This window comes from Malurus melanocephalus, unplaced genomic scaffold (genome assembly GCF_030028575.1).
Source record: "Malurus melanocephalus ecotype Western Australia unplaced genomic scaffold, MMel_1.1 scaffold_1105, whole genome shotgun sequence".
Classification (NCBI taxonomy): Eukaryota; Metazoa; Chordata; class Aves; order Passeriformes; family Maluridae; genus Malurus; species Malurus melanocephalus.
Window position 1 is genome coordinate 1 of NW_026624337.1, and position 13,169 is coordinate 13,169.

General features: G+C 49.9%; 1 protein-coding gene across 1 annotated transcript; it reads left to right on the forward strand.

The window, feature by feature from the left end:
• Positions 1–964: 964 nt before the first annotated feature.
• On the forward strand, positions 965–13,152 carry KANSL1 (KAT8 regulatory NSL complex subunit 1; the record flags this gene model as incomplete). Its single annotated transcript, XM_057386970.1, has 10 exons — positions 965–1,154; positions 4,118–4,283; positions 6,312–6,494; positions 6,797–6,955; positions 7,269–7,420; positions 8,742–8,860; positions 9,432–9,489; positions 10,134–10,246; positions 11,479–11,725; positions 12,728–13,152. Coding segments are annotated over 10 exons (1,672 nt in total), but the record flags the coding sequence as incomplete, so codon positions are not given.
• Between the last annotated feature and the right edge of the window lie 17 nt (positions 13,153–13,169).

A 13,169-nucleotide genomic window follows, 5' to 3' on the forward strand; every position in this document is an offset into this window, starting at 1 on the left:
TAAATTTATTCTTTATTTCTCCAGCTGCTTTTTCTGTTGAGAAAGTCTTGAAGTGGTTAAATGAAAACAAGTGAAAGACAGACATTCCCCAATGCTACAGGGTTGAACCACTTGAAAACCCTTGAAAAAACATTGCACTTGCTCAGTGCCTTGAGGAGGCAGAGAAAAAGAGAGGGGAAAAGGGAAGGAGGGAGGGAGGGAGGGAGGGATCCTGCACCGCTGTAGTGTGAGCAGGCACAGGGAGATCAGATCAAGGAACCCATGGCTGCAGCTGGAGCACTGCAGGCTCTAACAGAACCCTTTGTATCCCTGTAGCCTTTGAACTGCACAGCCTTAGACCACGGGGCTTTCATGTTTTGCATTTTTAGAAATGAAACACTTGTGGAAGAGACATGAAAAGGTTCTGTAGATGCGGCGCTGCTGCGCTGAGATCTGCTCGGGGCACGGGGCATTGATGCCAGGGCTGCCACCTCCTTTGTGCTGAGACCCAGAGCTTGATGTTAACCCTGCACCTTTCTGGGGTCACTGCTACGGCTAGAGATCTCAAATATTCATCAGAACCAAGTTTCAATCAGGGTTAAATGTTTTTCCTATAAAATTATATGTTCTCTGGCATTTAGACTCACGAAAACCTCTTGTCTTAAGACTGCCCAAACTCTGATTCTGCCAATTCTAGGGTTAAAGCTGTTCAAGTCTAGAGTTGCTTTTTCTCTGTGATGGGCTTTTCAATGCTGTTTTTTTGTTCAGAGCTTCCAAAGGTATTTGTCAAAGGTTTAGTGGTGGGAGAGTGGAAGGTGACTGAAGTAAAACACAAAATAGAGTTGGTTTAATAAAACCCGTTGTCTCATGAACTGCAGAGCTTTGAAGTCAGCTTGGACTGTTTGCTCAGGTGTGAACCATGAACCTGCCAGTACTGCCATATTAATAACAAGGATTTTCTTCTCCTCCTCTCTTCTTGGGACAGTCTTCAGCCTGGCCTGGCAGAACACGCTCAGGGAGATGGTCAGGAAGCTGAGGAGCTGCTGCAGAAAAAGCAGCGCCTGTCGCTGGCCCCCTCGGACGGGACGTGTGTGGCCGCTCGCACCCGCCCCGTCCTGAGCTGCAAGAAGCGGCGCCTCGTTCGACCCAGCACCATCATGCCCCTCTCCAAAAAGGTGAGTTGGGGTTGTTTTTCTCTTTATTTCCTTGTAAAGATGAGGAAAAAAACAAACAACCAACAGGAAGGAAGAGCAGGACAGCAAGGCTTCAGAGGACATTGGAAAAATAAAGGAGAAGGTTGTAATGTGTTGGAAGATTTTTCTGAGCTGTCACTGGAAAGATGCTGAACTCTGAGTTTTCATTTTTTAAACCAACAAGCCTGAGGTGAACTCAGGGCTGGGTAGGTCAGTGTGGCACAGTTGGAGATGGAGAAAGAAGCCCTGAGAAGTCAAATATCAGGAAACCTTAACTCTGACACAGGAATTAGCAAAGCCCCAGGAACTCTGCTGCTGCTCAGGGGAAAACCACAGTTGTCTGCCCAGGCATACGTGGGATGAATGCCCCTGTCTCTTCCTGTTTTCTTTTCTTTATTGTTGTTTTTTATACTCCTCTCCCTTATGCAGAATTCATTCAATGGAAATAACAGTTTTATTGCCTGTATGAGGAAGGGCCGTGTTTCATTCTTTTTATTTTCTCTTAGGAATACCATAAACTGTCAGTTGGAGGGAAAATAGTGAGAAATGGAGGAAATAAGGACCTTTATTTGTGCATGCAGAACCATAATAGCAAAAATTCACTTACCTTGGAGACAAAGTGTTTCAAGTCAAACTTTCCCACAAGGGTTGGGGTTTTCACTGTGTTTTAAAGAGAAGCTCCAAAAGCAGCATTTTTTTCTGAGCAAAACAGATTCTTGCAGAGCTGACTCAGCTTTAACTGGTCACTTATCTGCAGTTTTTATCTGGGATATTTCTGGGAGAGCTCTGCAGTGATTACTTGTGAGATCTTCAGCGATTTCAAAGTTGAACTTTCTCATGGTTGACACTGCCTTGTGCTTGAAGAATTGGCTGTTAATTCTGTGTTAGATCTCTGTTGTTGTCATCGAATACATTTGGTAATCAGAGATGGTTTAGAAGAGCAGTTCCAGGGATGGAAGAAGTGCCAGAGAGCAGGGGATTTCTGTGTGCTCCTCCAGTCATTCCAGAGACAGCTGAGTCATGGCCAAGTCCTGCTCCAGAAATACCATTTCCAGTTGCCCACACTCTCCTGCCCAGCACAAAGTGCTGTGGATTGAGCTTTGCACACACATTGCCCATACAACATGGGGGTTTTGATCTTGGAATGTTTTTATTGTTTTCCTCACAATTTGGTGCATGCATTTATGGAAATTTGTGCCCAAAGCTGGGGGCAGCCCTCCAGCTCACATGTTGGTAGAGTGGCAGGTTTGCCTTTTCCTTGCACAACCATTCTGATTAGAAAGCCCTGTGGGCTTAATTTTTGTTATATTTTATTAATTAATTAATTCCCAGCAGTGGCTCAGCACTGCTGATTCATGCTCATTTTTGGATCCATCACAGCCTCCACATCCTCTGGGCAGAACTTCCAGAAGTAGCAAAGTAACTGCTCTGCTACTTCTTCCTCCTCATCTCTGGGCACTGAGTTTGCTTCTTGCTTTTACCCTCAGTGAACTACACTGGATTTATTTTAGATCATTTCTCTTATCTTGTAACCAGGAGTGGGTTTCCAGCTCTTTCCTTCAGACAGCCCTTCCCAAAGTTGTGTTATTCTCTCTGGATATTCTCTCTGGATATTTTTCTCTCATCCTTCAGTTCATTCATGGAAATGATTTAAATAATTCTGATCCACTTTGATCCATTCTTCCATTTTGGTGGGGAATCAGAGCTTGTTTTCTCTGTGTGGGATTCACATCCAGTTGTGTGTCTGCTTGCAGTGGTTTCACACAAATGAAGTCTGTCTCAAGTCTATAAATCTGTAATTTGAGTCTCTGTCCTGGATTAAGGAACAACGTTGAGAAACACCTTTGTCACTCTGTAGATGTCCCTGGAAGTGTCAGCTCTGACCCATCAGAACTAAAAACAGCTCTTTTTCCCCTCCTCTGACAGAGGAATTGTGCTGCTTCATGGTTTTTATAAATGAGGTTTCAACCTAGATAAAATTAAACACTTTTAGTCAAATTTAGCAGCTGTTAAACTGTCTGTGCTGGTAAGCTGTAGTTTTCAGTTGTGTTTATGCAAAGTGAAAGCATCCTCTTGTGAGGCCAGACTAAATTAACAGGTTCTGTGCAAGGTATGCGGAAAAAAGGGGTGTGTGCACATAAATATATATACACACATTCTAATTATATATAGTATTTATTATTTGTTATTGTATAGTATTTATTATTTATTTTATTATATAGTATTTATTATTGAATATACTATATATATTCTACATAATAATTACAGTCTTACAACAGTGTTTATAAAAATCACGTAACAACTATTCAATATAGTATCTAGAAATAAAACGACTTTTTAATACAAATTCATTAATGAAATGTAACTATAACATATATTGGTGTGGTTTTATATATTTAATATGTATTATGTATATGGTATATAATGTATAATATGTAATGTATATAATGTATAATATATATGTTATATATTATATATCATATATCCTGTATTGTATATTATGTGTTATATATTATATATTCTATGTCCTATATCTTATATGATATATTATATACGATATGTTATATATTATATATTTATTATATATTATATATTATATGTTTTATATGTTATATATTCTATATTTATATTATATATTCTATATTATATGTATAATGTATATTATACATTATATATATTATGTTACACATTATACATATTATGTTACACATTATACATTATATATGATATGTTATATGTTATATTTTATATGTTATGTTATATGTTATATAGCATATGTTATTTTTTATATATATATTCCTATAGAATATGTATTTATATATCGATATACAAGGAATATTAAAAAGCTGTAACCACCTTCAGAATGCTTTTCACAAGGTGTCCCAGGGAGGGTCCTGGCATGACTTTGACCCCGTGTCCCCTGTGTTTGTCCCTCCCCTGTGCAGGCCCACCGGAGCAGCCTGGCACGCTGCAGCTGCGACGTGAACCCCTCGTGTGCCCTGTGTGGCACCCGCAGCCCCAGCAGCCTGGAGATCCAGTACGATGCCCCTTTGCTGGAGCGCCTGGCGCAGCTGGATTCCTGCATCCATCCTGTCCTGTCATTCCCAGATGGTGAGCGCAGCCCCCACGGCTTTGGTTGGGTTAAAGGGGATGCTCGGGGTGTTCTGGGCTTCCAGGGAGGTGCAGATCTGCTTGGGTGCAGCCAAATCTGTTCATCTGCAGGTGTTTTTTTACCTCAGAGCCTCAGGAAAGTCTGGGGCAGTGTTACACCTGCTGCATTTTGGGAATCTCAACCTGGAGCCTCACTTGTGGTGGTGAAACCATGGAGTCCTTCCTGAGAGCTCACTCTGGGGTCTTTAGGGCTCTAAACCACTTGACAAATACTTGCCTCCACGAGTTTGTCCATCTGTATGGAATGATTTGTGAATTGGTTTGTCACAGGAAATCCTTTTGACCCTGTGAGGAATTGTAAATGATCTTCCATGGTTGGGTAGGCACAGCAAGAAAGGATGTTCCCATCAGGACACTCAATTTCCTGTGTTACAGCTTCAGGGTTAATCATCATTAAGAGGAATAATTAACTGACCCTGACTGTGGGGTATTCACAAATTCTGTGTGAAGGGTCTTCTCCCAAGGGAAAAGCAGTTTCCAGAGTTTCCTTGAACCTCCTGACCAAGCCTTGTGTGTGGCACTGCTTCCCATGGGGGTGTCAGGTGGTTGGGCCAGGATAAGTCCCTGGACTAAAGTGTGTGCTTGGGTTTCAATTCCAGCTTTTCACGAACTCCACATGACAGTAGGAAATGCAGGGAGTGTCTGGGAGCAATTAATGTGGCCTCTTTCATTAGCACTATATTTAAACCAGACTAAAATAGTAAATTGGTGCTATTTTTAGCTCGATCCCTCCCCTCCCAAAGACACAGCTCTGATCAGGAGTGCTCAAGGAACTTCACCAACTCCCAAAACAGGAATTTCTTTCCTGATTTCACAGCACCTCTGATCATCATGATCACCTTTGTGTCTGTAGTGCTGACTCAAATATCGTGGGAAGTGAGGACACAACCTGTTGGGTGCTGCTGCAGCAGAGCCACCAAGCAAATTATCCCATATTCTCATTTTTAGGGCCCCCTGCGGCCAGCTCAGATTTTAGGGTCAAAAATCTGTTCTGGCTGCATGAGATTAAAAAACTTGGGGTTTAAAACTGACTGATGTAAAGCTTGAAGCACCTGTACAGAAATACCTGTTTTCCCCTATTGATGAACTTACTTATTCACTAATGCTTAGTGCAGTTCACAAGGGTTGATTTTTGGGATGGGGATGATTTCTGTCCCAAAAAAAAATCTGTTCAGGCGGGGAAAGTGCTGTGCCTGTTGCACTGAGGTGTCTCCCTGCATTAATGCAGGATGCTGCTGGGGCTGGGGGATGTGCAGGGGTTCATGGAGGGTTCCTGGGCTGGAGCTGTGAGCATGTGCTGACTTTCACTTTGAGCCCATCTCTCCGGGCTCTCTGGTGCCAGCCGGGATCTCCGGAGCAGTTTGCCAAGGGCAAAACTGCCAGGCAATGCAGGAGGAAAAGATCATTTATTCACTTATTCCCCTGGCAAGCAGGACACAGCCAGCAAGGCCTTTAACCCCTGCACTTATGCTCTGCCAGCACTTTGTCCCCTTCCTTTCAGGGCAGCGTGGTGGTTTTTTTGTGTTTTTTTGGGGTTTTTTTTTTCTGGTTGGTTTGATTTCTCGCTGGGAATTTTTGGATGATGTAATAACCTTGGAGGGAGGATGAGCTCTGGGCTCACTGTGGTTGCCATCTGCCGGTCCCTGGGAGCCCTGCACTGCTTCCCGAGGAGCAGGAGGAGGAGGAGGGATGGTGTCACTTGCTGCGCGGACTCTGCTGCCAGCAGGGCAGTGCCAAAACAGCAAAGAACTCATTTTCTGCTGACAACATTTCATCCTGGCGTTCTCCCCCTCCCTCCAACGTGTCCCCTCCTTCCACAGATGGTGTGGGATGTGAACTGGGAGGGGAAAGCCAAAGATGAGCTGAGAGCAGAGGCCATTTTCCCAGAGTCTGACCGCTCCAGCGGATGGAAGCCCAGCTCTGTGTTGCATGATTAATTTAAATCCCGTGTTCCCTGTCCCCCTGCAGATGTGCCGACGAGCCTGCACTTCCAGAGCATGCTGAAATCCCAGTGGCAGAACAAACCCTACGAGAAAACTAAACCTCCCAAAAAGCTGTCGCTGAAGCACAGAGCCCCCGTGCCCCCCAGCCTGGCTGACCCCGCGCGCAAGGACCGCCACAAGCTGGTCAACTCCTTCTTCACTGCAGCCAGTAAGTGCTGCCCCTGCCCACCTCATGGTGATGATGATGATGATGATCTTCATGTCCCACTCCCCAGGGTGAGGCAGGGCTATGGCAGGGTGCAGGTGAGGTGTGTGCAGGTGTAGTTTAGGTTGGTAGGGATCTTCTCACGCTCGGTATCAGCAATGCCCACAGCTCTGAGCACGCCTCCCCAGTACCCCCACACTGGGGAGAGTTTGTGGAGCTGGAAAACTCCACCCAACCTTCCTGTGCCAGCAGAAAGAGAGGTGAAAACAGGCATTTCATAGCTCTTTCTCTGTTCCCCTCCTCAGAGCGCTCACATCAAAAAGCCCAAGCAGACAAGGCACACAGGCCGCCTTTAGACGATTTTTCGGCCGTGTCCAAGGCCGAGAGAGCGCCAGAGCGCTCTGCCCAGCCTCCTGCCTTTGACAAAAAGCGATTGCGAGACTGCTCATCTGAGAGGAGTGAAGGTAGGCCCCCAGGGGCAGGTGTCTCGGGGGGAGCTTGGGCTTCGCTGCATCCCCAGCCTCTCCACCCCAGACACGGGGGCACGCACTGCTTCGGGCCGAGTCGCCACCGCAGCCATGCCTCGTGTGCTCTAAACTGCTTCTTCCCCAGGGCAGCCCCCTCGAAGGTGCTTTTCTTTCCTGCACAGTTCTCCTCAGCACCGGCCATTTCTGGTGCACATGGCCCTTTCCTCTCCTCCGCCGCCGCCGCCCCCTCGTTTGGGTCGGGTCTCTTTGCTGATGTCACTGTTCCTTTTCTCCCRCCCTCCCCRTGCAGTGTTGAAGCATCACACGGAYGTCGGTGGCCCGAGCTACCTGTCAGCAGCTGTGACCCCCACCCCTCACAGCCCCATAGCTCGGCAGCTCTCCACCTCCTCCGAGGGCTCCACTCCCACCAGCTCCGCGTCCCAGGGCACCTCTGGCAGTGCTGTGAGTATCCGTGACCTTCTGGAGGGGTTCTGGGCTCAGCTCCATCATGGGGGATCAGMTTTTGGGCAGGTTTTGGGCTGGGGGAATGCTCAGTGGTTCTCTTGCCACGCTGGACCCATCTGGGGTTGCTGGGTGCGTGTTGGACATGTTGGAAGCTGAATTTCCAGGTTCACCATCAGCTCAGCAACTGCTGGTGGACATTCCCAGGGTCCTTTAGCTTTTCTCCACACCCCAATTTTGGGTTCTGAAGCGGTGTGGGTGTGCCAGGAGAGGAGCTGAGCACCAGCAGTGCTGCTTCCCCTGGCACAGCTCTCTCTTGTGGCCTCGATGGCCCCAGGCTGTGAATGGGCTTGGGATCATGGGGCCAGTGGTGSTGRTGRAGATCTTCCACCTGCACACGAGCTSCAGCAGTCACTGAACTCAGAGCACCTTCTGTGACAGAGTCCCAGAATGCCTGAGGATGGCAGGATTGGGGACCTTTATGAGCTGTGTGAGTGAGCAGAGCCCAAACTCCCTCCCTGGGACAGAGGATGGCACAGCTCCTCCACCAGGCACAGCATCCTCCCAGCCCCTTTGGTGAAGGACTGAACTCTGCTGAGCTCAAAATGTCCCAGTGAAGAATTTGGCTTCTCACTCGCCACCCCATGTGGTCATTTGGGCCCAAGGTCTGAGCTGGGTGTGGCTCTGGGACTTTGAGCAGCACTCCAAGTTTGTCATTGTGAGGTTTCAGGTCCCCATTGGGCTCCTTCACTGCAGAATTCAGTTGTTCCATCMCCAGCTGTGACATCAGGGTGTCAGAAGAACCCAGTGGTGGTTCAGCTTGAGTGTGCTTGGGGTTTTGGGGGAGAGGASAGCTCATCTCAGCAGCTCTGGCACCTCGAGGAGGCCTTTCCTTGGCTCCACAAACCCACAGTGGTTTTCTCTTGCTGCTTTTCCTGCTGTGTTTTCACAMGCTTGTCAGAAATGCAAGATGAAGAGGATTCCAGGCCCTGGGCTCCACGCTCTGGGCTCAGGGCTGGAGCTCCTGTGTTCAAGCATCCCAGGCAGTCACGGGTCTGTGTGTGTGCTCCCCAACTAAAGGGTCAATCTGGGCAGCCACACCTTGGGATTTGGGTTTCCTTGCTGCTGGAGCAYTAGATTTTGGGTTGGGAAGAGTGAGCAGTAGGGCAGTTCCAGTCTGATGCAAATCAATGTTGGTTCTGAAGTGTCTCTAGGTCAAACCAAGGCCGTTTTGTCCTTTCTCCATCAATGACTTCCACCAGTGACTTTCCAAGCTGCCAAACTCCACATCCCTTTCTCAACGTGGCTCTTCTCATTGCAGCAGCCGAGGAGGAGGAGGGGCGAGAGCTCCTTTGACATCAACAACATCGTCATCCCCATGTCGGTGGCGGCCACGACGCGCGTGGAGAAGCTGCAGTACAAGGAGATCCTCACCCCCAGGTACTGCCCCAGAGGGGAGGGAGCTGCTCTGCCTCCTCCTTGGCAACGAGGCAGAGTTGGGATAATTRATGGTAGCATTTGTGGGGACTGGCTGAGTTAGGGAGTATTTCCTCTGAGGCTCCTTTGGGCATTAAATGCTCRTTTTAAGGTCAGGCCTGGCTGTCTCTGTGTCCTGTGACTGAGCTGAGGGTCCCGTTGTTTTCACAGCTCTGCAGTGCCTGGGCTGGGTTAATCTTGCAGTTCTGCCTCTTCCCAGCTTCTCTCTGTCTTCCTCCTGATCCTCCATCCCCTACCCAGGCCCATTTTAGAGCAGGGCAGGGCAGGGCTGGATGGAACCTGAGGGAGGAACAGGAGGAAATGCTGCAGCCTCTGCWCTGCATCCTCTGCCCTTGGGAATCCTCAGCTATTTTACCAGACCACTGAGGGGGTCTGGTCCTTTAAACTGAGCCCGAGTGTGGTGCTCCTCATGGCAAGGTGGAATTTTCCTTCCCCAAAAGCCAATGTTAGTGAGGGGGATGTGCAGCTGGTTCTGGCTGTGCCCTGAATGATGCCCGTGGTGGTTGTGTTGCAGCTGGCGTGAAGTTGATATCAGTGCTCTGAAAGCCAACCCTGAGGAGGACAAYGAGGAGGTAAGAAGGGTTTTATTTCTCAGTTGGTGTGGGATGGGGCTGGTGGTGACTGAAGGGTGTCTGTGGAGGGAGCAGAGGCAGGGAAGCAGCTGGTGTTAGTTCCTTCTGGCAGAAGGGCTGCCAGAGCTCCAGGAGCATTTGGACAACAATCCTRGGCACAGGATGGGACTGYTGAGGTGCCTGTGCAGRGCCAGGAGTCAGATTGGATCCCTGTGGGTCCCTTCCAGCTCAGGACATTCTACAATTCAATGATAAACATTAAACTAATGATAAACTATAACTGACGCTGGCAGTACTGTACAGAAATGGTTTAATTGAAGAAATGGTTTAATAGAAGAAACGGTTTAATAGAAGCAATGGTTTGATAGAAGAAATGGTTTAATAGATAAATGGTTTAATAGAAGAAATGGTTAAATAGAAGAGATGGTTAAATAGAAGAAATGGTTTAGTGCAAGAAATGGTTTAATAGAAGAAATGGTTAAATAGAAGAAATGGTTTAGTGCAAGAAATGGTTTAATAGAAGAAATGGTTAAATAGAAGAAATGGTTTAGTGGAAGAAATGGTTTAATAGAAGAAATAGTTTAATAGATGAATGGTTTAATAGAAGAGAGCTCTGACCAAGCCCTGTGCCCTTCCCTTGCCAGATTGAGGACCTGTCAGACTCAGCGTTCGCCGCTCGGCACGGGAAGTGTGAGGAGATGGAGCGGGCGCGGTGGCTCTGGAGCACGAGTGTCCCCCCGCAGCGCCGGGGCAGCAGGTACAGCCCTGCCCAGGGAACACTGGGAACACTGCTCCCAGTGCTGGGRTGCTCCTGGCAGCAGGGGCAGGGCATAAAAACGGCTGAAAGCTGGTGCTGGTGCTGGAGAGTTTGGCTCCATCCAGCTTGGAATGGGGCACAGTCTTGCTTAGGTGGGGGTGAAGCTAAAGCCCAGTTTGGCTGCAGAACTCTTTCACCATCTGCTTTTTCAAGCACTTCTACTGCTGCAGAGATGTGTGAGCTGCTGTGGCAGCCCAGGAGTCCAGGGGAGGGCACAGAGGCTGCGATGGCATCGTTCCTTCAGGCTCAGGGGCAGTCACTGCACACTCAATTCCCTTTCTGCCGTGTCTTTGTGAGTGGGTGTCTAAAACCTCCCACTGTTTCCAGCTGTTGATCTCCTCATCAACCTGCACAAGAAGAGATTTGCTCTCTCTCCTCTGTTCCATTGCTGAGGGTTTGGTTGCCTRGAGTCACTTTGTACCGGGGTGGAGACGCTGCTGAGCCACAGCTCTGTCACTGCCCCTGACACTGTTTTGGTTTTGGTGTCTACATTTGCGGGGGTTCCTGCAGGAGCTTCTGCCTTTGTCAAACCCCACTCGTGCTGCTGCTGCTGCTGCCCTGTTTCCTCTGCAGCTGCCAATTCCCAGTGCTTCTGGAGAGTGGGATGTTTTGCTGTTTCTTTAGCCCATTTCTTACATCCGAAGTTGTTGTTGGTCATCTTGGAGAGTTGCACATGGATTGGGAATTCAGTGATGCTTCTCTGCTTGTAGCCTGTGGGATTTTATCTGGAYTCTCTGTCAGGGCTTAGACTATCTTAATTCTTAGTTGAAATCTGAAATCTTGGGATTTCATTGTGCTCCTTCTGCTCCCAGCTGCTGAAATCGCTGCATTTCCAGCGTTGCTGATGCCTTGTGCTCAGTCCCTGAGCTGCTGCTGGGGGTTTGAKGAGGGGGAAACATCTTGAAGTGCCTTGATTTCATAGGGAGTTTCTCATCATGGTTTTTGTGCAGTCTGGGGAGTGTAGGGGATGTGTGGGACAGGGAAGCTCTGGAGAACAGCGCTGGTGATGCATCCAGACCGTGGAAATGGGACAGAGATGAACCTGGATGGGTTTTGTCTGTGGGCTGTGGCATTCCCTGCTCATGTTCCCATCAGGGCAAAGGGATCCTGGGKGTGGGATCAGGCAGCAGTGGGGAAACATGGCTTGGCTCTCAAACCTTCTCCTGTCTCAGGTCCTACAGATCGACAGACGGCCGGACAACCCCRCAGCTGGGGAACCCCTCAACTCCCCAGCCAGCATCCCCTGAGGTGGGCAACTACCACTCCCACTTGGAGCTGTCCCACACTCACTCACCACGCAGCCCCATCAGCCCTGAACTGCTTTGTGCCCCCCTGACCTCCCTGTCCCGGGACTCCCTGCGGCTCCTGTCCAGCGAGGACACGCGTTGCTCCACGCCCGAGGCCGGCCTGGACGAGCAGGTGGGTTGGTGCTGGTGGGTTGGTGCTGGTGGGTTGGTGCAGGTGGGTTGGTGCTGGTGGGTTGGTGCAGGTGGGTTGGTGCTGGTGGGTTGGTGCTGGTGGGTTGGTGCTGGTGGGTTGGTGCAGGTGGGTTGGTGCTGGTGGGTTGGTGCTGGTGGGTTGGTGCTGGTGGGTTGGTGCAGGGGACCCCGGGGTGGGAGCAGCTCGGAACCTGCACACGGGAAATGCTGTTGGAGCCGGGCCAGGTGGGGTACAGGGCAGGGGAGAGTTCACAGCAGCTGCCAGTGGGGTACAGGGCAGGGGAGAGTTCACAGCAGTTGACCAGGTGGGTACATGGGCACTGGGCAGCATTTACAGCAGCTGCCAGTGGGTTACAGGGCAGAGAAGAGTTCACAGCAGCTGCCAGGTGGGGTACACAGGCCGTGGGCAGCATTTCCAGCAGTTGGCGAGGTGGAATGCAGGGCAGTGGGGAGTGTTTCCAGCAGCTGCCAGGTGGAATGCAGGGCAGTGGGCAGCATTTCCAGCAGCTGCCAGGTGGGGTACACGAGCAGTGGGCAGTGTTTCCAGCAGTTGGCCAGTGGGGTGCACAGGCAGTGGGCAGTGTTTCCAGCAGCTGACCCAGGTGGGTACATGGGCAGGGGAGAGTTCACAGCAGCTGCCAGGTGGGTACACAGGTAGTGGGGAGTGTTTCCAGCAGTTGGCAGGTGGGATGCAGGGCAGTGGGCAGCATTTCCAGCAGTGGGCAGGTGGGATGCAGAGCAGTGGGCAGCATTTCCAGCAGTTGGCAGGTGGAATGCAGGGCAGTGGGCAGCATTTCCAGCAGTTGGCTCCGTTTGGAGCCGCTGTGTCCTCTCCACCTCCGCCAGCGCTTCCCGAGCGCTGCTCCCAAGGCCGGGACTCAGCACCCAGGAGCTGCCGCTGCCAGAACCACGCGAGGAGCCAGGACAGCAGAGCCTTTCCATGATTTTCCATGATTTTCCATGACTCCATTCTCTTCCCCAGGCCGTGCAGCCCTGGGAGCGCCGCACCTTCCCGCTCTCCTACGACCCCCGGACGGAGTGCGAGGACCAATCCGACCCCCAGGACCGGTTGTCGCGCTGCACCCGCCGCACGTCGGGCAGTAAATCCTCCCGGGAATGCGATGGCACTTCGGCTTCGCCCAGCCTGGCCAGCCTCAAGAGCCGAACCCCGCTGGCCCCCCCTTCCTCCTCCTCTTCCTCCTCTTCTTCTTCCTCCTCCTCCTCCTCCTCCTCCTGCTCCGCAGTCCTGCGGCCAGCGCACAGATAGAGACACACGGGGAGACATGAGCAAACCAACACACAGAACTAACTCTTGGCATTAAAGCTTCCAAAATCTGCGTTTGATATTCAAACATCCTGCCGGGAATTTTCACAGTTTTTAGTGAATTTAAGGAGTTTAGAAACTGTTTTCTGTTTTTTTTTTT